Source organism: Symphodus melops (genome assembly GCF_947650265.1).
Source record: "Symphodus melops genome assembly, chromosome: 2".
Classification (NCBI taxonomy): domain Eukaryota; kingdom Metazoa; phylum Chordata; class Actinopteri; order Labriformes; family Labridae; genus Symphodus; species Symphodus melops.
This window is the reverse complement of record NC_136692.1, coordinates 14,382,006-14,407,044: the sequence shown is the minus strand read 5'-3', so window position 1 is coordinate 14,407,044 and position 25,039 is coordinate 14,382,006. Positions and strand designations below refer to the sequence as shown.

The 25,039-nt window shown below is 37.5% G+C and overlaps 1 protein-coding gene across 3 annotated transcripts in view; it reads right to left on the bottom strand.

Moving 5' to 3' along the window:
- The window catches only part of LOC306820162 (uncharacterized protein), a 34,441-nt gene that overhangs the window by 6,767 nt on the left and 2,635 nt on the right, over positions 1–25,039 (bottom strand). For 2 of the 3 annotated variants that reach the window (XM_079337912.1, XM_079337913.1), the window contains 52 exons: positions 22,456–22,553; positions 20,990–21,011; positions 20,835–20,871; positions 19,524–19,646; positions 19,026–19,225; positions 18,839–18,942; positions 18,563–18,675; positions 18,219–18,467; positions 17,419–17,493; positions 17,076–17,317; positions 15,902–15,983; positions 15,594–15,737; positions 14,489–14,691; positions 14,291–14,400; positions 13,968–14,086; positions 13,679–13,849; positions 13,533–13,564; positions 12,936–13,033; positions 12,778–12,800; positions 12,641–12,662; positions 12,283–12,310; positions 12,108–12,186; positions 11,836–11,982; positions 10,569–10,774; positions 10,139–10,233; positions 9,889–10,007; positions 9,287–9,463; positions 9,170–9,201; positions 8,981–9,078; positions 8,179–8,201; positions 8,070–8,091; positions 7,958–7,985; positions 7,779–7,863; positions 7,518–7,664; positions 6,889–7,100; positions 6,693–6,796; positions 6,122–6,240; positions 5,861–6,016; positions 4,890–5,104; positions 4,719–4,804; positions 3,934–4,070; positions 3,713–3,838; positions 3,438–3,631; positions 3,267–3,355; positions 2,513–2,640; positions 2,290–2,417; positions 1,791–1,908; positions 1,184–1,399; positions 904–1,074; positions 567–716; positions 417–481; positions 186–315 (listed from right to left, as the gene is read on the bottom strand). In XM_079337912.1, the coding sequence (XP_079194038.1) occupies positions 186–315; positions 417–481; positions 567–716; positions 904–1,074; positions 1,184–1,399; positions 1,791–1,908; positions 2,290–2,417; positions 2,513–2,640; positions 3,267–3,355; positions 3,438–3,631; positions 3,713–3,838; positions 3,934–4,070; positions 4,719–4,804; positions 4,890–5,104; positions 5,861–6,016; positions 6,122–6,240; positions 6,693–6,796; positions 6,889–7,100; positions 7,518–7,664; positions 7,779–7,863; positions 7,958–7,985; positions 8,070–8,091; positions 8,179–8,201; positions 8,981–9,078; positions 9,170–9,201; positions 9,287–9,463; positions 9,889–10,007; positions 10,139–10,233; positions 10,569–10,774; positions 11,836–11,982; positions 12,108–12,186; positions 12,283–12,310; positions 12,641–12,662; positions 12,778–12,800; positions 12,936–13,033; positions 13,533–13,564; positions 13,679–13,849; positions 13,968–14,086; positions 14,291–14,400; positions 14,489–14,691; positions 15,594–15,737; positions 15,902–15,983; positions 17,076–17,317; positions 17,419–17,493; positions 18,219–18,467; positions 18,563–18,675; positions 18,839–18,942; positions 19,026–19,225; positions 19,524–19,646; positions 20,835–20,871; positions 20,990–21,011; positions 22,456–22,507 (6,051 nt within the window). In that variant the 5' untranslated portion in view covers positions 22,508–22,553. The remainder of the gene's footprint in view (positions 1–185; positions 316–416; positions 482–566; positions 717–903; positions 1,075–1,183; positions 1,400–1,790; positions 1,909–2,289; positions 2,418–2,512; positions 2,641–3,266; positions 3,356–3,437; positions 3,632–3,712; positions 3,839–3,933; positions 4,071–4,718; positions 4,805–4,889; positions 5,105–5,860; positions 6,017–6,121; positions 6,241–6,692; positions 6,797–6,888; positions 7,101–7,517; positions 7,665–7,778; positions 7,864–7,957; positions 7,986–8,069; positions 8,092–8,178; positions 8,202–8,980; positions 9,079–9,169; positions 9,202–9,286; positions 9,464–9,888; positions 10,008–10,138; positions 10,234–10,568; positions 10,775–11,835; positions 11,983–12,107; positions 12,187–12,282; positions 12,311–12,640; positions 12,663–12,777; positions 12,801–12,935; positions 13,034–13,532; positions 13,565–13,678; positions 13,850–13,967; positions 14,087–14,290; positions 14,401–14,488; positions 14,692–15,593; positions 15,738–15,901; positions 15,984–17,075; positions 17,318–17,418; positions 17,494–18,218; positions 18,468–18,562; positions 18,676–18,838; positions 18,943–19,025; positions 19,226–19,523; positions 19,647–20,834; positions 20,872–20,989; positions 21,012–22,455; positions 22,554–25,039) is intronic. The other variant, XM_079337914.1, reaches the window with a different exon arrangement.

The following is a 25,039-nucleotide window of genomic DNA, read 5'->3' as shown; positions in this document are numbered from 1 at the left end:
GTTAGAGAAAAACACTGGGCGAGAGAGTGGGGAATGACATGCAGGAAAGAGCCACAGGTTGGATATTTGAACCAATATTGCCTGCCTAAATCAGTATAAATTTGAAACCATTTTGTTTTAACAAAAAACAGTTACATTCACATGTGTATACTGTACGTATTACCAAATCCCTAACACTCTCTCACCTGAGTCTCCACCAGGTTGACCTTGTTTACGCCGCTCCTCCGACTGGCTTTGATTAGCTTCTTGATCTGCCTCTTTGAAAAGCTCCTCACCCCAGTACATGTGAACCCCTGCAGCACTGAGGAGGACAAGCTACACACACACACACACACACACACACACACACACACACACATTAACATTTTCTAAATGGGTATTTTAAGTTGTTTTAATGAAAAAAAATTAAAACATACTTGTCCGGACTTCCCAGAACTGTAGTCGAAGTTTCAGCAGCTATAACATCATAGAACAACTCGCACTGGAAAAAAGTACAAAAATATTGTATAATGAATTTCCAGTAGGTGTGTTTTACACCAGAGTGTTTTAGATATGCAGTCCCTTACCTGCTGCCGTTTCCATTTCTTTCTGTTGAGTCTTTTGATAACAACAGATTCGCTAGAAAAGCCAGTCAGCATAACACGAGGAATTTCAGTGGCCAGATCATCCGGAACGTTCTCTATGATCATCTCACTGTTGCCATTCACTTTTATTATCTGACAGGGGAAATGCAAAATTATTGTTATCATCATTATTGTTTTGATACTTTTAACATTTAATTGATGGATAAATGTCATGCTCATTATTTATCTTAATTTTACAGGCATATTTAATCTCTAGTTGTATATGCATAATGTGTCATTTGTATTTTTCTTTTTTCTTTATTAGTTACAGCTGTCTCACCTGAGTAACAAGTTGCTGTCGGAGGATGGTTGGAGCTGACATCACGTGCGTCAGAAAAAAGGAATTTTTGAGAGCAGAAATGATCTGTAAACCGTTGATGTTCCCCAAAGTTGAAAAGGGGATACCACTGAAAATAGATCCAAGCGTGATCAAAGATGAGGCGCTATTAATCTGTTAGGATGGAAAAACAAGAAGCAACACAAAATGAGTAATTTTCTGACCTATGTGCTCACAAACTAAAATCAAACACGAGTTTAATGAGAAACAACTGGCAGATTACCTGCAGTCCTGAAGACATCAGTAACAGAAAAATGGCCCGGACCTGTCCTTGATTCCAGCCTGTCACTGTACTGAAAATGCTGAGGGAATTATGTATCTCCTGAGGATTTATTGTCATGATCTGACCTGTGGACAAGCCGATGCTTTGGTTGCCGAGGGTAGCAATGGTTGTGGCATCAATGCTGTCACCAAGATTACCCGCCAAGGCTGAAGTGATCTGCAGGGATCAGAAACAAGGCATTAGCTGAAGAAATGTTTCTGTGAAGATGAGTTATGTTTGGATTAAATTGAGAATTTTGAGTTGCCCATAAAGGTACAGTGTTTAAAAAAAAATGCTGTGACTGAAGGGCAAACTTTCTGACCTATAGTCTTAGGTACAAACTTTACTCAAAAGCCTTTTTTGTACTCGTATCATACATTCCCTCTGAACTGCAGTCATGTTTCCAGAAGAATCTAAACTTGTTTCTGATATCTTAGCCCCTTGTTTAATAACAATACAAACATAAAGAAATTTTACAATAAATTGAGAATCAACTTTAAGAAACTGCGCTGCTCAAAAAAATTTTTTAGAAACAACTTCCTGTTACTGTGTGTGTGTGTTTTTGTACCTGTGAATCCAGGTCTGAACAGAGAGTGGTCACATTGCTCAGAACTGTCATACTTTCTGCTTTAGTCAGCTGGACAAAAGCTGGCCCAGGGATAACACACCAAGATAACGCAGGTAGTCTGCAGCGAGAAAATAGAATTAGTATGCCGTAAAGTTCAAGTAACTATACTGTTTTTACTTCTGTTGGTTTTCAGTGTTGTCTTTTGAAGTACTTTATATCCTGTTGTGCAGTTTAATCCACAGGATCATTTTCTTAAAGATCAACATACATACATTCAGACATACATACATACATATATACATGCACACACACACGCACACACACACACACACACACACACACACACACACACACACACATATGTGCATACATACATACATACATACATACAAAATAAAGTAGCATTGCTAGTTTTTCGCAGTACTTTAGTGAATGTGCTTCTTCTCCATTTTAAACACCTGATTGTGATGATGTGTGAAAGGCTGTTTTTTAGACTCACAGTAAGGGATTGAAGTTGCTGTCCTGTTCATAAAGAAGCTCTATGTAGTAGTTGGTGAGGTTGATAGGTAAGACAGCGGAGTTGAGGAGGGCAATGTTCTGAGAGTTGACTGTGAACACCCTGATAACCTGCAGAGGGGAGACAGAGAAGGTTTAGTTTTTTTCAGTCTCGGTGAACATCACCTGAGCTGCAGCTTTATTTTTTTGCACATGAGAATCAGTACCTCAGGAGATCCAAAAGACAGTAAATCGTCCAGGGTGAGGAAAGACATGAAAGGGCCGATGTATTCAGCAAACCATGCTGTAGAGTTCAGGTCTGGGTTGCTGGAATCGTAACATCTTGGAACTGTGCCTGCAAAGACAAATACCCAATATTTATGTGTGTGTGTGTGTGTGTGTGTGTGTGTGTGTGTGTGTGTATGTATGTATATATATATATATATATATATATATATATATATATATATATATATATATATATATATATATACACACACATACACTGTTTTATATATATATACATATATATACACACACACACACACACATATACACATACATACATACATACATACATACACATATAGTATATAACTGCTATCATGGCATATCTGTGTCAGCAGGATATATATATATATATACACACACACACACACACACACATATTATATATATATACACATACATACATACATATATAGTATATATATCATATAACAGCTATCAAGGCATATCTGTGTCAGCAGGAAACAAATGATGAAATAGTTTGATTTGTGTATGATGAAGATCAGACTGTAAAACGGCAATGTATAAAATGTGCACTTTTGACCAACAGTACGATCGTGGACACATTCTAATCCCATATGATCTGATATCGTCATATCCGCAAACTTGTGCAGCAAACCTATTTCAGCTCTTCAGACAGAGCATAAGGATACAAAGATTAAAGTTAAAGTCTGTGTGTTTCTGGGGACTGACCTGAGGTGAGGTAACTCCTGATGGTGAGGAACACATCTGACCTCTGGAAGTCTGCAGCAGTGAAGTCGAATTTACCAAGAATGAACACCCTAAAAAACAGAATAAAAAACCATCAGACAATATAAAACGTTACTCTTAGTGATGATATTTTCTGGTGAAATCTATACATACATCCTTTGGAAGGCAAGGCAGGATGCGTTGTGTGTGGCCTGGGGGCTGATCAGGCTTCTATCGAGTTGGTCTGTGTAGTTGTTGCTGATGAGGCCACTAAAGATGGCGTCGATTTCTGACCTCTCTGTGATCCTGAGAGCCAATGGCCAGACGCAAAACAGTGTGTGCCGCTGCACCCCCACTGGGACAATTGCCTGTGGTGAATGTATACAGAAATATTATGATATATCATCACTTTGTGTTTGCACGTCTGTGTGCGGATTTCTGGTACATACAGTCTGAAGGAAAACTGCTGTCTGGCTGTAAACGTTGAAGATCTCACAGAGCGCTGTTTCATTGTCGATAAAATTAGGAGTTTGGAGCAAGGCTTCAAGATGTGATGGAGGCATGGAGTTCACCAACTATAGGAAGACATTAAAAGAAGATGAAATCTTGACAAACTAGAGCACAATATTAACTCTTGCTGAAAGCAACACGTCTATAATGACATATCCACCTGGTGTAGTCTGTCGTGACTGATGAGGGACAGGAATATGTTCAGTTTGGGAAGCTGGAATCCCAAGAATGAGCGCACCATGAACTCGTAAAAACTGCGGTTGACGTTGTCGCCGTAGCACTGGAGAGCTATCGGTCCTGGACAGAGAATAATTGAGGTTATGTCAGGGTTTATTTGAATACATATGTAGTTTACAAAGCGTGAGTCAGTCTCCTTTTACTCAAACCAAACAGCACAGGACAAGATGAGACTAATATACAATAAGAAATACAATAGAACTACTAAAGCAATTCAAATGTGTTCAAAATCTATCCTTTCTTTGTCACACTGATTGTCCATACTGTTTAACTGCTTCTACTGCATCTGCTCATAGAGAGGCAGCCCTCATCTTTACCAATAAACATGCTAATTAGTACTGCACCCCCCCACTAAAATAAATCACAATTAAATCCATCAGCTAACAAAAACATTTAAACCTTATTTTTGTTTGTTCATATTTATTATATTGTCATTTCCTGCTTAATTTTGCAAATTACCCTTGTCTCTGCGTTCCTCTTGTTTTCTTCTTTGTGTGTTAACCCCACCCTAAATGAACCCACACACATCTCCTGATTGTCTGTTTATTTAATTTCAATTTTTCATTCCTCTTGTTGCCAGTTTATTCCCCATTCCTTGTCCCGATTTCCTACTCCATACACTGTTCTCTCTGAATAAATGCAAAAGCCCCAAAACAGATCTAAAAAATGTGACTGTTTGACTGATTGCTATTGGAGCCCTTTCTTTACCTCTGAGAGACTGTATGACATGGCTATGGACTTCTTCCTGTGTAACATCACTCAGTGAAGAGATTGTTTCATTCAGGACGTCCACTCTGAAAGAAAAAGGGATTCAAAAAGGACATCAATCTTTTTTGTTTGTGCTGGATAGCTCTATCTAACAATGACATTTCCACTGACCCCAGCTGTTGGATACCGCAGTTTCTTCCAGAGAGCGTTCCAAAGAATGGCGCAACATGCAGGTGGGTCATGTTGCGCACCAGAGGGCGCAGTCTGACTTGTAGCCAGATGAACACAACGGAATCACTGACTGAGGGATTTGAGAGGTTTGCGCGATCAAAAACAACTTGCAACAAGGCTGTCCTCACTTCAGGTTGGAGCATGTCCTCATGACCCTGCAGAGACAACAGACAAAGTGGAAAGGAAAGATGTCAGAACGCCACTGCAGACAGCAAGTTTCATGTTTGTAGAATTATTAATTGTATTGTTTACTTTGCATGAGGAAATAAGTCAGTAATCACTTATAATTCCCTCTTAAGAAATCTTTTTGTTAGCTGCCTTTTCTGATTTTACTTGAATTTGACATCTATTGATTGACAAAATATTTTAAATAGAGTACACATCTCTTAAAATATGTAGGTATTTCTTAATCCTTGCTTAGATTCTTGATGTCCTGACCTGCCTGTTTTATTTTACTGCCTTTGTGAAGGACTCAGTTTACAAAAATTTGATTTGATGTTTAAAGAAATTAAATGTCAATGATTGGTGGTAGTTTTTCTAGAAACTCATTATATTTTATTAAAGGTACAGTCTCACATGGACAGGTATTTCTGTAAAAATGTCAAAAAAAACGTTTGAATATTTTATTTTCGGGATTTATTTTGTGTATCAAAAATGCTTTTTTAACAGTGACATGTAAAAAGCCTCATCTGACACTTAACAGGCAGCAGTGTAGACAGGCTTTAGAATATGAATATGATCTATTTACTGCTGATGCTTGTTTTTGCTTTGAAGCTCATATGAAGGCATCAGTGTTAATTTCAGCCTGTTTCCTAACCAGCTAAACACGCCTCACAGTAGCTTTGATGTCTTTCGCCTTAAAAAGTGAAGAGACAGTACTTGATCCTAAAACTTGTGTGTGGCAAACTCACAATGATAGCAGTGGAGAAGTCGTCAAAGAAGTCAGGTAAATCTCTGTCTGGAATGAGTTCTGTCAACATTTCAACCTGGGCGGCAGAGGTGAGCTGTCCAGGACTGGCGACCACCTCTGCTAGCTGTCCAACTGTCAGCATTGAAAGAGCTTCCAGCTGCATGTAAACATGGATACATTTATGTACAATACAACTGTGAAGAGAAACAACAAGAAAATACAGTCTAAGAATAAAAGTGGAAAAATAATAAAAAGAAGGTACCGGTGAGAAGATGGGATACAACATCTGAATGTCTTCAAGAGATGCAAAGACAGAGAAAGCTCCCGTGTTCCTCTGCAGCCACTCTGCACTGGTGTTGACGTGCAATCTGCAGCCAGGATCTGAACATGAAAAAACACACAACAAACTTACTGTCATTCTGACTGTTTGTTAATATCTTAAGAAAAGATGTACATGATGGCAACAATGTTGGCCAACAAATCGTATCTGTACTTGTTCACTTAATGACTTTTGAATCTTATGGTGCATAGCTAGATAGCCCCCCCCCAAAAAAACAAACAAACAAACAAAGACAACAAACAAAAACTAAACATAATCCCCATTGACATGATTGCTGTGACAGTATGTTATTATCTTAAAAATGGAACGCTTGCTAATTAAAGTATAGTGATAAATCATTTATATTTATCTATTTTTCCCCTTTATTTCTAGAAAAGATAGAAATAGGGGGTATAGAAAGGAGTCTTAGTCGTATAAATGAGTAATAGATGGACAAAAAAGAAGAGACTTAGTTTCTTAAACAGAAATAATAAAGTTTACAAATTACACATACCTGCCGTGTCATTCATGACCAGGAAACCTTTGATAAAGTGTGTGTAGACAGACATCTGCGTTGAGGGAGACATATGTGGCAGGACACCACTGAAAACCTTCACCCTGGGTTTAGAAATGGGGTCACATGGTTAACATATTTCAAAATCACAGTAGTTAGGATGAGTTAGCTAATTTCTGCATGTGATTTTACTTACAGGTGTTCGAACGAGTTGCAGTTCAAAACCCTTGTGATGAGACACGACAGGAAGTCAGGGGAAACCGCAGGTAGGAAGGGACGGAGCCGCCGGTTGAACCATCGCTCAATGAGGATGGGGCTGTTGATGGCGGCAGGACTCAGCGTGTCCAATCGGATTTCTCGTATAGTGTCCAAAATCATCAACACTGCTGGAGTTCTGGGGTCCAGAGTCTACAAGAAAAAAATAACAATCCAGTAAACTGTTGTACCAGGTACAGTATGTTGTCTAACGTGTGGGTGCAAAATTCACACTAAACTCTATGCTGAAGCTAGTTAGTTTGAAACTTTAGTTGTGTCATTGTTTGGTCGCACCATTAGGATATACAGTTAACTTTATTTGACAGCAAGATGGCAGACTGAGTATGCTCAATGTCACAGTTCAAAGCACTTAAAAACTGCTTTACAAACTCTTGCACTGCACAAATCCATTAACTGACAATGTCTCAGTCCTTGTTCTGTTAGTATTTTCCAACAAATACAAGAGAAAGAAAAAGTTTTGTAGCTTCATTATAGTGCAAAGCTACAATCCCGTACAAACTCCAGTTCTGATCAGGAGAGAGTAAAATGAGTTCTTTCGCTAATTCATACCATGTTGCCCAGATGATCCAGAGCTTGATCCAGCACATGTGAAGCTTTTGAGAGGAGAAGCTTCCAGATAGGTCGGGAACCACTGGTGTTAGTGGAGCGGTTACATGTCAGCAGCATTCCCAGTTCCTCTGCTGTCAGTGCTGAGAGCTGTGTAAAGAAAGAGCAGTGACATGAGGAAAACTAGGAAAATTCATACTGACACATTTTGAGCAAACAGCTTTCATTGGGTAGTTGTTGACCTGAGGTATTTCACAGTTTTACCTGGGCACAAGCAAATTCCTCAACAGGAAAGTCGCAGACACGTCCAATCAGACGTCCACTGTTGAGGTTGAGCTGCAGCATCGTGCTGTATGTCAAAAATAAAAAGGAACATGAAACATTTATTGTCAGTATATTAACTTAACTTAACTAATAAACTCAAAGTCAAATACATGTCCCACCTGTTTACTCCAACACAAATGTCTGTTTCTGTGAATGAAAAGGAATAAATGTTGATCATTGTTGTTCAGACTTTCCTTGCATTTTTTTTAAGCAAAGTCAAAAAAACCTTACCATTTGTCATGGTGAAATTGCACTAAAGGAAGAAATATACAAAAATGATTAAGTGTCTTTTGTCATTATAAGACAAGAAATATTCAGGAAAAAAATCATATAAAATTACCTGTCTATTGTATATGACGCAACCTTTACCAAAAACAAGAGACATTGAAAAGACAAGGTTAATTTAGGTTATAGTTAGAAAGTTTACATTAACAATCTGGAATTTCTTTGGCTGTAAACAATACATTGAAAAATCATCACATTTAACTTGTAAAGCTTGTTTGCAAATACGTTTTGAATTAATAATTAATTTAAAGATTAAAGTTTGAATATTAGAAATGTACTCTCCTTTATTGCTGTTTTCCCCTCCACCAACTCCTGAGAAAGGTCCAGTATGTTTACCAGTGGGTTTATCTGTCTGGTTTTTGGTGTGTCACTAAAAAACTACTTATACCTGCTGCAGCTAAAAACAAAGCTACTCAGGCAGTAAGAGTTATTTAAAGCAGTAAAGAGAATTTTAAAAGCTTGTTTTTCAAATCAAACACCTCGATGCATGTTTATACTCTGCATGGAAGATGGCTTTAAATAATAATAATAATAATAATAATAATAATAATATACAATACAATTTATTTTGTTTTTGCACATATGCTTTTTAAAGTATTTTGTACTGATCTTGGTGTTTGATTGTCCAGATTGACTTGGTCTGTTTTATGTACTTTAACTTAAACCGTAAAACATGAATTTGGTGAAGATTTGTATCAGATGATGCAAAACAGAATATTCTGAATTGATTGTGAATTTATCCAACCATAAAGATCCTTAAGGTCTTACACAAGTTAAGTGATTAGTTTATATAGGGTACTTATTTATGTTGTCATTTCAGTGTTGAACATGTTTAGAACCCACAGGCTGTGCCTCACCTGGAGGAATGTGCTGGGATAATGCTGTTTTTGTGTACGTGATGGATGATGCCACACGAGGAGAAGCTGAAGCCAGAGCCATGTCCAGTCTGATAAACCTATAACAGCAACAGTACAACAAATGTTTTATGCTTTATATATTGTTTATAATGTAGCCACTTAATATCTTTAACATGGACATAAACTCACAGTGCGGTGTATTCTGAACAGGAGAGATTTCCCTGCAGAAAACAAAGTGGATTACTTACAGCAAATGAAGTCAAATGTAATTTTTTGGGTAAAAAAAAAAAAAGAATTGTTTTTTACTTGTTGAAGGAAGAAGACGAGGTACATCAAGAAGTCTTCAAAGTTTTTATCATCAGGTGATTCAGCCAAGTGATCAAGAAGCTCATTTATGATAACTTCTTTCTCCGGTAGAATGGAAAGAGTCAACACCAGCAGCTCCGCACTCTGCTTTGGAGTCAGTAATGAAATGACCTCCAGCTAAACGGACAGGAGAGAACAGAACACATTTTACTGCCCCTGAAAATAATAAGGGCCCAGTTTTTTAAAAGTAACTGATCAGATTGAAGGTGTCGATCATATCTTGAAAATGGTTTGTTCAGTAGAAAAAAGATAATGAAATGGATAGGACAGCCCATCCAGTCTTGGATTATTTCTAGATAAAACTTCCACTTTGTGGAAGTGGCACTCTGGGAAGATTTGGCTAACTTTTGATGTTGATACTTCCCACATTTGTATTTATATTTTGATATTTTGAATGGCTGCGTATCAAGACAGAGTAAATAAAGTAAACTTTGGAGAAAAAATAAAGGATTATTCTGATACCTTTTTCAACTAAAGGTCAGAGTGATAATAACAGCATCGGCTTGTTTTCTACATTTCAAATGTGAGAGAAATAATCTTACAGGATTGAAGGATGGGTTGAGACCGAAAAGGTCATGAACGGACAACAAAGCTGAAAAGGGACCCAGATTCGTCACCAGCCACTCTTTACTGCTGTTTGAGATGAATACACATCTTGGACCTAGAATAAGATAAAGAGAGATCTGTGAATACTGGCCTTCAGCAGCTTCAACCTGTACAGCCACTTGAGGGTTAAAACTTGAGATACATTTGAAATAAGTCCCATTGGTGTTTAGAAAATGCAGCGAGTACCTGAATGTGACATAAAACGCAGGATGAACTCTTTCAAGACCACACGCTGTTGGTTTTTGGACATCTCATCAAAACGATGGATAAATACCCGCAGTCTGAAAAAGGACAATACAGTTAGTCACTTTCTAAAAGTCTCTTCAATACATATATAGTAGTAGTTTGGCTGCTCTTATATAGATATGGTACAGTAACGGATGGTTATTAGCAAAAAATAGAAGAAATGCAGACAAGGATGCTTAACATGTAGTTAAGTGATGTGACCTGAATATATGTACTTTAAATCTTCCATGGTTACATTTTAAAGTTTGATGTGATGACATTCACCATGGACAATAGGGTTTAAAGGCAGTAAAACGATCAGTATAAAGGTTTTATTCAAAACAGACTATTAGGCATGCTTTGACATAAAAGAGGATCTGAAGTGTCTTACATTTGCTGGTATGAAAGACAGCTGATGTTTCTATTGCTCAAACAGTCCAGGAACCTCGGTGATGCAGAGGGGAGGAACGCGCTCAGACGAGAGGAAAACCATGTCCTGATGACACTGCTGTTATTCAGCTCCTCATCCGTCAGCAGCGACACTCTGATCTCACCGATCACATCCAAAACCTCTCTGACTGACGGAATAGCCATAGACTGTGGAGAGATCAATTCACTGAGTCAGGACTGATTTGAGACTTATATGGATTGAAACAATTTAGGCTACTAGACAGATCAAATATTAAAAATGTTTTTTTTTTAAGGAAATAAATCTTAAATTGATATTGATGTATTTTTCAAAACATTGTTTAGCATTTGGTTATTTTAGGATAACTTAAATCGGGCAGGCAGTAATCAGGTTTAATTTCATGAATAATATGGAACACAAATTTTTTATAGGTAAACAGACATTGATTTATATTTTGCATAAAATTTTACTAAAATAGACATGGTAAACATTTGACTACCTATAAAGCTACGAATCACAGTAACAGTATTTTGCCCAATAAAATAACTTGAAAAATGTCGTCAGTAAAATGAAGGGAACACCTAAATCGCATCTTGATGACTCTAATATTCAAGTTGTAAACCTTTACTGGTGTTAAAAAGCAAATGATAAACAAAGGTCAATGGAAACCAACTTCATATCCCATTGAGGGCTTGGTTCAAAGTCATCCTAAAAGACAAAATCAAAAATCGAAGGCTGATCCAAGTTTTGTGACTTTTATCAAGGCAACTTATAATAAGACATACATGAAAACTTGGTAGTTTTCATGTTTGGCCCCTCTGTGACTGTATGCAATAACATCTGGGCATGCTCCTGATGATTAAGTGAATTGTGTCCTGGGGGGATCTCCTCCCATAACTGGACCAGAGAATCACTGAGGTCCTTGGAAGACTATGGGGGGACATATTTAACGTCCCATCGGTGCTTGGATTTTTATCAGGGAAAGGAGGGAGGAAGTCAATGCCTTCATCATTCAGGTCTCCTGGCATCTCAGGATGATCTTCAGACTGTGCTGAGAGACACAGCAAACTTACTTGCCTTACCAACATATTAATGTGCCATCTTGGAGGAGCTGGACTACCTATGTAACCTGATTGGGCTGCAGGTACGCGTCGCCTCATTCTACCAGCAGTGACTATCCACTGTCCTCCCATCTCAATAAAGGTTTGATAGTCCCACAATCTTGAGAATAAAATAAGAAGATACCGACCATGTTGGCCAACTTGTCCAGAGCTGGGTCCAGGATGTGGGATAGTCTCGTCAGCAGCATCTTCCACAACATTTTCGAGTGACTACTATTTCCCGGCAGATCGCACTTTAGTAGCGACGCCAGCTGATGGGCTGTGAAGGTCTCCAGCTGTACAGAGTATGGGACACCGTAGGAGGTCATTAAGTTATTCAGACTAACAGCAGCTTGTTGAATTAAAGCTCCTTCAAAAAATAAGTCATTATATTTCCAATCTAATTTCGACTTTCAGTCACCTGTGCACACGCATACATCTCCAAGGTAAAATTGCAGGACACTTCCGTTGATGTGTTGTAGTAAGAGTGAAGGTCAGAGCTGAATAAACAAGTGAAAAAAATGTCATTCAACAGACTCTTTCATTTGTATTATTCTGTTACATATCTGTTTACAAATGATAAAAAAAGGGGATACCTGTTAACTCTTCTGCAGATATTGCGATCTGTCAAACAGCGAAAAAATACATTCATTAGCTATGAAAGTTCTTACTGTACAGGGATGATGTGCTAGATGAATTACTTTAAACATTTCCTTAAGTAAGGTAGCAGTACTAAAGTTGAAACACTCTTTTACATTTACAACTCCTGCATCAGAAGAATGAAGTAACAAATATAACCATGAAGCACAAATTATTCCATCCAGTAGAATAAATGAAGACACAACTGCTCATGAGAACGTCACCTATACTGTATATAAATGTACTGCGTTATAATTCACCGCTGCAGTAGGTAATGTTACGAGGAGTAACACAGGAGTGTTTAAGAGCTCTTACCATTGTACTGCGTTACCGGGCACTGTGAATGACATAATTAATACATTTTAAATAATATGAAAAGAACAACACATGAAACTGTTAACATGAGCTGAGATATTCAGTTGAAGAAGATTCTTTAATGATGTCAATCTCACCAGGATGTCCTCTGGTACACACTCTGTTCAAACAGAAACAGACAAAATATTCAGTTAATAGTTGTAGGCTAGTAATAATTTTAGATGAATTAACTGCTTATACTGTATGTGTTAATGGTCATTATGTATGCTTTTATTGTGGGGAAAAAAAGACTGACCCTCTGGTGCAATTTCTATCAGGCCATCTATGGTGGCCCAGGTGACAGGTTCAACATGTGGTGGGATTGATGGTATGGCGTTGTACAAGCTCTTAAACCTGTCACAGATATCAAAACAAGCAAAGAATGCGTAAGAGACAGCATTAAAGAGATCAACTTTCACAAAATAATCATTAAAAATTGAAGTTAGAAAAACATAAAGCTGCAGAGATTGTCTTAAGTCCTAAATGTGGATCTTTGTCCCACAAACATAACAGCTCTTCATTCATCTGAAATCTGAAACGTCTGAAATTGTCTTCTAAATAATGTAAAAAGTTTTTTTTAAACTAACTTGACCAACAAATAATATTACCGTTGTGTCTTGCCAAACTTTCAGATTATATTGCATTCTTTTCAAAACATTTCATGACACCCTGCTTCGAAACAATGAACATATTTTGAAAAATCTTTAAAAAAAAAAAGGGAAAAGCATTGCTGTTAGAAAGTAAAATAATTGGTCCATGAGCAGGTGATGAAGTGTATCTGAACAATCAAACAACAGTTGACTTGAGTTTATCACCCACACAACAGAAAGTATAAAAGTGAAAAAGTACTCACATCTGTCTGTAGACTCTGCATGAAACATTAACCTTAGAAACAAGATGTTTTACAATCAATCAACCAGTTTAAGATTTTATAAAAGTGTCAAGCTACAAAAACATGAACTACTTACTCACAAGTAGATAACATTGAGTTAGTTTTACCTCTCTAGCTAGCACCACGAGGTAGTGCAGAACTTCTGGTATTTGTTCTGGTGACTCTAACAGAAAGTCAAACACTTGGTCGATGACAAACTCTTTGGCAGGTGGAGTAGGAAGAGGCAACAGCAGCAACTCTGCAGTCTGCCGTGGAGTCAAGTGGGAAACGACTTCCAACTGCACAGGCGACACACAAAAAGAGAAGATTTGATAAACAATGATGGTCTCCCTTTAGTTGAGTCAGTTTAAGATGATTGGTGAGATGACTTTAGCCTGTCAGCATTTCCAGACTCACTCCAGCAAAGTTTGGGTTGAGCTCATAGAAGTCAGTGATGCTGGCAAATCTTGCAAAGGCACCAAAGTTTTTCAGCAGATATTCTGCACTGTTGTTGGCTGAGAAGACACACCGGGGGTCTGAAACATAAATAATAAAAAAAAAAGTATATATATGTTTAGTTAGTTAACTTTATGTTTTTACCTTGACATTATTTCTTATAAAGAGAACAAAAGAAACAGACACATCATACTTCATTTATTCCTGTACTCTAAAAAGCTGAAAGCGAGTGTAAAAAAGTCTTTGCTTTATATTAAACTTCTGAAAAGATCATGCCATCTTACCTGAGGCATTGTGATGCTGCAGGAAGGGAACGATAAAGTGTTTAAAGATGTTACGACTGTACATGGTATCAGCATGCATAAAACTCAGTGAGTCGCTGAGTTCAGCCACACTACAGAAAAACAATGTGAAAATTTTGTGAAAACCCCATACTGTTGTGTGAAATAAATTGTAACATCGACTCAAACTTGTGAACATACATGATTTGATAAACTGGACAGGAGAAGTTCTTGTTGCTGAGGCAGGACAGGAGGCCTACAGGGACGTCAGGCAGGAGGGGCATCAGTTTGATCTGAAACCAGAGCCTGATGAACTCTGGGTCCTGCAGGTGTTCCTTAGTCAGAGCTGGAGAGTCTGGCTTACGAAAGATCTCATGAAAGTCGTACGTCAACTCATGGAGGTTCTACAGGAGGGAAACATAAACGTCGTGTTTAGAATATCTTGTTATGGTCTCTGTCTCCCCCTTTCCCCCTTCTGTTGTTTCTAGCTCCACACTGGTGAATCTACTGACTGTACATCAGGAGCACCTGGTCTTTGAGGAAAAAATACATTTTCCTACAAATGTACAGAATGGGAGGGTCATCTTTTTCCCTCACTCCTGACTCTATCCACTTTCCTATATCTCGAAGAAAACAAGGCATGAAAGGCCCCCCAAAAAACCTTTAAAAAACCCTAAAAACTCTGAAAACTGCAATTTAATGAAAAAAAAAAAGAAACGGTTTTGTTAGACTTCATTATTGAGTCAGTTTACTTAGCTAAAGGCTATAAAACAATAACAACATTCATACATTACATCCATATAGGGCTAGCACTTTTTAAAAAATGCTTAAAATTTGTTCAATCACTTTAAGGCATCAGATTTGTTTTAGAAGAGGAAAGAAGGAGACTAAATGTCTCTATTTTTAAAGTTGAATGTTTGACATGTGATTTATATAAAGTTGACCTGAGGGGTAGCAAAAATTGCAAGCCTCCTAGAATCTGGCTTACTAATAAGATTCAGTCAATGGTAGCCAAGAGAAATATTTATACATTTTTTTCTCAAGATGAAGCAAGAACATTTAACGCTCACTGGGTGTCTGGTGTAGTAGAAGCTACAGCAGGCCAGGCACAATTAATGACATAAAATTAACTAAAGAAGAAACTCATCAACAAAATATATACATTTCCTAGATTGAATTTTGGAGGCATTCATGCTTTATATTGGCAATTATTTGGATTACATCATCAGTGCCTGCAAACATTAAACTAAAACACATCACATTCTGATTTGAGATTTAATTTAAAAAAAGTTATTGTTACACTCACCGTTTTGGACAATTCTTTGATCAGAGAGTTCAGACGTTTTAACAACTCCATGATCAACCTCTTCATCGTGACCTCGTTAATTTCAAAGTGGGAACGAGCAGCACAGTGCATAACATGGGCCACATTTTGCACCGCATCAGACAGCTGAAAAGGTGAAAATGGTCGAATGACAAGAAGATTCTGAAACACCATTTCAATCAGCCCTTTTGGCACCAGTTTGTGTTTTGAAAATACCAAGTTTTCAGAAAATTACCAATCATTCAAACTTGATTGATAATTGAACTGTTAAAAATGAAATGAAGCCCTACCCCACATGGGCTCCTATCAAGTGTGATGCTACAGACATCTGGAACTTCAGAGGTGTCATTGTTCATGCCATGGTCAAGATAGCTGCACAAAAAAGCACGATTAAACACTCAGAAGAAACGTGTATTTCGGGGTTTTGTAACCTATACAGTACTACACCAATTCATTAGTTAAAAATGTTGTCGTGACTTCACTTCTCTGAAACTCTTGTGCTGTCCATTCTTTATATAGTCTATGGTTGCAAACAAATCCACTCCCTTCACAAGCTCGTGGCTATCTTTTCCTATCTTCAGTTTGGACTTTGACTAGAGGTGTAAAACCATTAAATTGGAAAAAAAATAATCAGTTTTACCAAAAAGTAAAACTATGGCCTGAAAAAACTTTAAGGCACAAAGTGCAACATCTTACTCATCAACACAGCAGAAATCAAGTATATCCTATTTAAATGTCTCTTGGAGACTGTCTCCAATCAGAGAGAAGCGCAAGTCCCGCAGGCTGTGTTATTGTCCAACATGTTTACATGGACAGGACGGGCTTGATATAAAGCTGTTTCAGTCAAGGACTAGTTGTGCAATGTATGTGCAATATGAAGCTATTAGTTAAACAAAGTGTGCTAACTTTAGCCTGCTAAGATAGACTTTATTTGGTATGGACATCACAGATATACGGGATGAACCAGAGGCAGTTTTTAAGTGTTTTAGCATACATGCTCATTTTCAACATCTGTCCAGAAGAGTATGGACACAACATGCAGGCCACGGGCAATTGCAGCTCGAGCTAAGAGCAATTAAGAGTCGCTTAATGGTGCTTAGCAATGATGTGTTATTAATAACTCCTTTGTGTGAATGCGAGTGGGAGTGCTTGGAGGTGTGCCACAGGAGGAGAGTAGATGCTTCAGAATAGCAGAGGTGTGGCCAAACAGCAATCTCTTTTGCTGTCATGCTGATGCTCAAGGGCGACATCGACTGAATCAAAAAGTCCCATATTCTTCCTTTAACAAAGGAACATTTAGCAACAGTTGGACCTCCAGCAAACTACTGGGCCTGAGACCTCTTATGTTTTTTATTGTATGTTGTATGCTGTTGTTTACTCAACCTTTTCTTCCAAATAATATAAAGACAATATGAACTGATCAATTGATTGATTGTAATGAAAAATGTTACGTTAGTGACTTACAACACTTCATGGAAGGCCATTTTGATGGCGGGGTGTTTCATGTTCTCTTCATTTGGCAAGAACCTCCATAACAGAGGCATCACTACTTGGTTGTACCAATCCTCTACATTTGTCACGTCAAAGTGAGGTATCTGTGGAACTTCAGGCACTTCTTTTGGCCTGTAAATATCTGCCAGCTCCCCCAGAGTCCAGTTGAACAGGAACTGAGTCAGAGTGGTGCTTCTCATCTCTGAAATGTCCCTCTGGAGAAAAAGGAGGCAGGTTAGTTTTGCCCAGCAGGTGTACTGTGTGTATGTAAACGTATTAAATGTCTGCGTGTGTGTTTGATTATGAAAGCTTATACCTCATGAACGAAGGAAACAAAGTTATGAACGAAGCTCCCGATGGGTCTGAAGGCTCCCATTAACCCCTTTACGACCTGCAAGAGAGACAGAGGGGGTCACTAGTATCGTCTTTAGTTACATGCACCACTGTGCCAAGATAACTACTCAAACTGCAAATACAATTCTTGATTGATTTCACAGTAGTTTTTTTTTGTAAAACCCTGCATTAGCTCATTAACGTTAACATATTGTCATCATGAATATAAAGGATATATGATGAGTCATAATAAACCATATGCTGTAATGATTAATTTTACAGACATAATGTTGACCATTAATTCAATTTCTATATATATATATATATATATATATATATATATATATATATATATATATATATATATAATAAAGGATCATGCTCTTTTTTTTTAATGTATTTTCTCTCTCCTTTAAAGTGCAGATATGGATATTTAGAGATTTAGTTTTGACACAACTTGGCAGCAGAAGACATCAACATGACACAGCTGTTTACACACTTCTATGTTTTTGGATTGTAATGAAAACATTTTGGATGTTTTGATGAAAAAAAAGAAGTCACAAAGTCCCTGTTCAACTATTGTATGTGGACACCTAATTTTTCTCTGCTGTTAAATGGTGGATTTCTACAGAATTGACGGTCTGGTGCGTCGAGCATGTAAACAGATGGCACACATGTATAGACTGACCAACAGCCCTATTAGGTATTTAAAATTCAAAAGCGAAACATCAATAAAAACAGTACAACTCCAAAACTTTAAACATCCATGCTGAATTGCAGTACCCCTTTGAATTGATCGTGAGGGGACGGGGGTTTGTAGGGGTCATGCGGTTTTGGAGGATAGGAAGGAGAGTATCCAGGGGTCGTCCAGTTGTGGCCTGATCCAGGAATGGATGTTGGGTGAGGCCCAGGGCCTCCTGTCAACATACTGTGGAAGACCAGGGTGAGGGTGCCATTGTCTAAACTTTCTACTCCAGGCTGAAGCAGCAGGTCAGCCTTCTGCACTGGAGACAGTAGGTGAAGGACCTCCAGCTGTGGGGGGGACAATTGATGCACAGGCAAGAAAAAGGAATGTTGTCAATTGTTTAACACAAACTGAATACATTTTTGATTTCAAGTTAACTTACTCCACTGAAAACCATGTTGAGTTTTGAAAAGTCCTTCATCCGGGCCATTGCTTTGAAGGCACCAAAATTCTTCATTAACCACTCCTCACTGGATTCATTCCTATGCACACAACCTATACAAAAAAAATATATACACTTAATATGTTGGCCTCTGGATATTGTTTTTGTTTAAACTACTAATGTGCAGGAGCAATGACAAAGTACAAATCAAAGGTTTGGTTAGTTGAGAAGTGTGCTGTTCTAGTGGTGAATTTAAACCAAACATAAAAGCTGTACCAGCGACTCTGTCTCCAGAAAGGAACGGGTACATGAAGAATGTGTAGATCCACTTTTGTCTGACTGGATCCATCTCTGAGTAATGTTGGCTTAGCTCCTGTACCCTGCAAAAGAGAACAGACGGTGAGTTGTTGTTCAAACACAAAAGGGTACAAAAACAAGCCAGCAAACAGAGAGTCAGGCATACACAGTCTGGTAGGTGGAGCAGCTGAAGTTCTTGGTGCTGAGACAGGACAGGAAGTGTTTGGTGATGGACTTCAGCAGCGGTTTCATCTTGACCTCCAACCACATGTGGACCAGGTCTTCATTCTGGAAGGGGTCTGCTTTGGGGTTTAACTCAAGCGCCCCCTGCAGGCTGAGAAGTGGCACTCCTGACATACTGGACCTCTATTTTATGATGATGGATAGGTGAATCAAGGGATGGCATGAGGGAGTGGTAGGAAGAAAACGAAAGGTATTAATGTTATGTGGATCGAAGAGTTTCCTCTGAAAGTCTTAGACAATAAGATAAAGTAAATGAATAGTCCCCACACTTCTCAACTATTATACCGTCCAAATGACTCATTGCGAAGATTACAAAAACCCCACAACAACAACTGGTTAGGTTGGTCTATAAACAACATTTCTGTCATTGTGTGTCTACTGGAAAACCTTTCTGTCTCATTGTTTTAACTTTCAGCCGTACCATAAAGGTGTAAACATCCATCGTTGCTTCCAGCATTTCTTTAAGCCTTTTCAAGTGGTCTCTCCCTTTATCTGTTGGTGGCAATCCCACACACTGGAGAAAGTGTGAGGTTTCATCTGGCTCCTTGGAATTGATGAGTAAAAGAACATTTAAGCAACAAAGAAACAATTTGTCATAAATGTCAAAGATGCTGAATACTGATTTTTCCGTAAACTTTAAAAAGTGTTTTCAAATATAGCCTGTAAATTATCCGAGTGTCGACATTGGAAAAAGGGTTAACTAGTTAATTAGTATGTTGCTTTGAAATCAGAAGTCAATCAGATGCTATGTATGAGAACTTAATGTTCCCATCTGACATTCCTTTGAGAGGCATGTTCAAATGAAACAGAGCCTTCGTTAGCGCTATTGATTATGCATGTGCTTATTCAGCTTTGACAGGACAAACGTCAGCTGTGCAGAAGACCCACACAATCTTCACAAGTCTTCACATTCCTCTTGAAGTTCATATACATGAGAAAAAAATGTTATATTTAATTAAGTGGCCTAATTAAACATGTGCTTTTGAAAGTTTCCATGCCTAAGGACTACTACTGTAGTTGTTTGGATGAACTCTGCACAGCGTCCAGGCTAAGTACACCAAGAGAGTCAGAGAAGTGAACACAGTCATCATGATACTGCAGGAATGTGATTCGGGCAGTTTTGGAACAGGATATTCGAGTTCTAAGCTTTCAAAGAGTGAAGTTACAGCCAAGATATAAAGGGAGCTTGGTGGCTCACACCTCCTGTTACTGTCGTACCACACTATTTTCCTTATTCCACTCTCCTTTTTTGGGAATCTTCCCATTGATGTCGATATAACGTCAAACATGCTGCTGTAATGACACGTACGTTGAACCTGCTGTAAGCTGAAGGTCCTTCTGAAACTAAAATCATGTTTTTTCCTCCATCGTTTAAAAAAAGGGATACATGTCCTTAAAAAAACGTGCATCTGTAGCTTCTGGAGGAATGGGTAAATGATCATAGATTTAAATCAATCCCTTTATCAATCAAGTATTATCTGATAAACAAACAAAAAACAGATTATCTTCTCAAGTAGAAGTTTTAGGCATATTAAAACCAGTCTTCTTGCTGTCTACTCATCAAAAGCTCACTCACTTTATAGTAAAAATAAGTTAGAGAAAAGATAAAAAGCAAAACTTATTTTTACTATAAAGTGAGTGAGCTTTTGATGAGTAGACAGCAAATCACTTGTCACATTTGTTTAGATACCTGTGTCCGAACCAGACTGCAGTATCAGAAAGCTTCACTCACCTTACTACATGTTTCTTTCGAAGTGCAGGTATCGTTTCTGTAGATAAAAAAAACAAAAAAGAAAGAGTTTGAAGATGCAGTTGTTTTGAATAACAACATAAGTCACCACAAATGGAATCTAGTTTTCCCACATGACTGTTCTATCATGATCTTACCTTTGTTCACTTGATGCCACTGCTTGGAGACAAAAGCATACCAAGTTCATTGTTAAAATGGAAAACAAAAAATAAAACAATATTTTTGGAAATGTCCATCTCATCATATTTTACTGTGAGAAAGACTTTCAGTAGTTATACAGAAAATAAAAGCAAGGTTTCACTAAATCTTCTTCTCCTTTGGTTGGACTGTTGGTGCTCGTCTTTTGTTTGTGAAACATGCCAGCAAGACATTTCCAAACATGACATTTTATCCTCCTGTACATTGTGATTCATTTTTCTGCCTTTGAAGCAGTTTATAATTTATTACAGAAATCCACTTTGTAAATATTTATTTTGCACATATTTTAAATATTTTTATTGTCAAATACGGTGAGATTCCCGTTAGTAAGCACTGCAAATGATAAATGTGATGTATCTATTTAAAAGGATTTTAAAAAGTATTGACTGCCCGCATTAGAAATTGCAAATAGCCAGATGTAACCTGTCTGTCCATATTGACATGGTCTGATCCACATTGATTACTGTGATAACAGGTCATGCCCCGGAAATACAACTGCAAAATGGATGACAGAGAAATGTGTCAATTTCGGACGCAAACAATCTTGTGGAGAAGTCGGCTGTTGTTTTACCTCCATATTTGTTATTAATCTTGTTGTTTTCTTCCACTGACCAAAACTTAGACCAGTTTGTATAATGTACCTTGGATTAACTTCCGGCTTGTCGTTGTTGTTATTTTCTATGGTGTTTCATTGAGAGTGACGCAGAAGACACATTGAAGCGGCCAAGACGTTCAGATTAAATCCGATCTGAAGAAATGTGATTCAAATCTCATTCCGAAACCTGTGTATGTAGTTTGAAACAGATTTGGAAAACTGGGATCCTCCCTATTGTTATCAGTTCATTGTCAGCTTTTCCCCATGTTGGTTTCCTTTCTGTGAGCCAGTGTTTGGCTCCTAGTTTCTTTTGGCAATTTGTGTTGGACATTTTGGATTGGAAGATAGAAAGTTATTGTTTTGTCTTTTGCCTTCTTAGTCAATGAATATGTTGATTTAGTTCTGCATTGGGGTCTAGTTCCTTTTTTTTTTATTTCCCTCTAATGTGACAGCTATAACAAGGCATATCACATTACAACCTGACACTAATCCTTATCCTTATTTATTCAGGTGTGGCAGCAATACACGTCCATGCATGTTTATTGTCTGTCAAGCCCATTTAGACTACTGACAATGTCAATCTTTCAAAAAGGTTAAATATTTTTCCTGTCATCTGCAACTTGAGGTGACTAAATGAAAAAGGAAAGAGATCAAATGCCTTTGAAAACATTCATGGCTGTTTCATTGTGGTTTTGATATTGATAAGAAATATATTGAACATCAATAGAATTATCCTTTTTAGGGAGGATCTATCCTTTACTGCATCTTGTCATAATCACAATAGAGAAAAGATACCAAATCTGCTCTTACCGTGGCAGCCCCACAGAAGGTTAACCAGTAGGAATAGGTTATGTGATCTCATGATGTGAATAGTCTCATGGGACAGGAAGGCTTTGTGATGAAAATCACTGGGGAGGGAATCAGAGACAGAGCAGCTTACAGATAAACACACTAACAGGCAGATTCAAAGTCAGAATTGTATTTTTAAAACACACAAGCATTATATCAGCACACATCTTGGTATGGGAACATCAGGTAAAACATTTGTTGACAAATGATCTCTTATCATTATCAGACTGACAGACACGATTCTACTTTAAAATCACAACCTACCAATCTTCATAAAACATTGACTCATTTGTTAAAACTAAGGGAATCATTTAGTCAGATCGATGTTGCCATATTTTTTTTTGCATTTAATATTTAATGCATTTCATAAGATTGTGGGTATGTCTGTGGATTGATTGGTAGATTAGTGTCAGGGAGTGGCAGTCACAGGTTTTTAGTGACTGGTTTAAAGTGTCCTTTAACATAGTGGTACAGAGATAATGAAACAATAGATGCAACAATGGAAACAATGCTGAAACTGTACACCACGTAGAAACTATGAACACAAAGAAAACAGAGCCTGTAACGCTAACCGAAAAAAATAAGTCTTCATTTAAGTTGAACCTCAACAAAAAATATATCCTGGTTGTAAAATGACAATATATAATACATTATGCCCTTGTGTATGGATGATTGTATATGATTAAAATAAAAGATGATATGAAGATGTCTGGCAATATTAACCCAAACCAGGGTTAGTTATATAAAATACAATAAGACTCAAAGACAACCTAAACCAGCATTTGTTAAATATAACACTATTGTTTAAACCCATGCTTTTAGGATGAGTAGTGTTATATGTTGCACTTCTATTGTGTTATTGCTCATATACTCCTGTCTTTCAACGTATATCATAGTATAAAAAAATGCCCACATACTTAAACATGCACTAAATACTTCCACAATGAAGTAAAATTGAGCAATTATCATCAAATCATGCTCCCAAAATAATAGGCATCTATAAGTCTATGAATGCTTTCTGGTCTTGTTGACAATGAACTTTTAATGTGTAAAAAAGGAAAGATTAAATTCATTTGGAAGAGGGTTCATTGTTAAGAAATGGACGAGTGGAGAATATAGAATTTAAAAAAAAACCTGTAGTACTCCACGAAGGACATAAACCTAGGTAAAATGTGGATTTGGATCCATGCATTGGAAAGGCATCAAAACGCCTGTTCAACATCAGAAGATTCCTCATGTTTTAAACAGAGACACTTCATGATGTTATCTCCTTTAGTTTGTCACCTGTCTGGATTATATGACACAAAGTGTCAGATGTGTGAGAGAAAAAAAAGGGTTAGGGTTGTTAAACAACCTGTAGCCTATATAATGCCTCAGGAAGTCCCTGAGGATCATCAAGGACTCTACACGACAGCATGCCCTCCCTAATGCCCTCAGGTCCGAGGTACAGCACCGAGCAGCAGACTACAGGACAACCCGGCTATAAGGCCTCCAAATAAATATGGGTGAACAAACAAAAACAAAAGCAATCCAACGTTGTGTGCACATTGTTTCCAAATGTTTATAGCTATTTAGAGAGTTGTTTTATCACTGTATGCGTTTCTATTTTACATTATTTCATGTTATGATATTTTACATTTTTCTTAAATAAATTATATAAATGGGCATAACCTCAAAACATTTTTCACATTTGTACCCATAGGTTGACTATGAAACATCTTGGATCTTAAATCTTGAAGTTACAGAGAATCCTCTTTCCATAGATTTACCATGCAGTCGACTCAGTGTTCTGTGTATCCAAAAACAATATAAGAGCAGTGAAGACTGTCTCTGCATCTCAGAAAGCCAGACAATTTAAGATGTTTAAATACAATTTGAACTGTTGTTCAATCAGTGTGTTTGCAGCAGTGTTTTTAAAGTCAAGGACCATGTAAAAGTAGCTTGTTATTGTCAGGGCATTGGCTTGAAGGAGGATTACATCAGTAGCTATCGGAGGGGGATCGAAAAATATTTATCTAATGGAGTATACTGTATCAAAAAGAGGAGTTTGACATAAATACTTTAAAACGTCTCCTTCCTGTTTCATACATTGAGGATTTTGAGTCAGGTAACAAAGGAACAAAGAAAACTACCTGTGAGTTTAGCTCTGAAGAAAATGTCTAAACATTTTTTAACCCCAACGATAAGTGTGATGAGAGGTTGCAGCATGCGTCGTTCTTTAAGAATATATACAGCATACACTGCAGAAGTTTACGTGTTCATTCAGGATTGTTACTCCCCCACATACCAGGAAACTCTTTTCACAGTCTTTGTGAATAATGCACCATTTTCAAAAGCTGGAGTGGAATGACAATATTTGGAAATGTTTGAACAGGTTGTTGAATAGATGCATGTCACACACCCATGTCAACATACAAAAGCCCACACCCCTTCTTATTTTCCTTTTTTGAATCCATATGATTTATGAAGGAAAATGCTATAAAGACATTTTGAAAAATGTAATTTAAAACCATATGAATAAAATGCTGAAAAAATGTTGGATTGG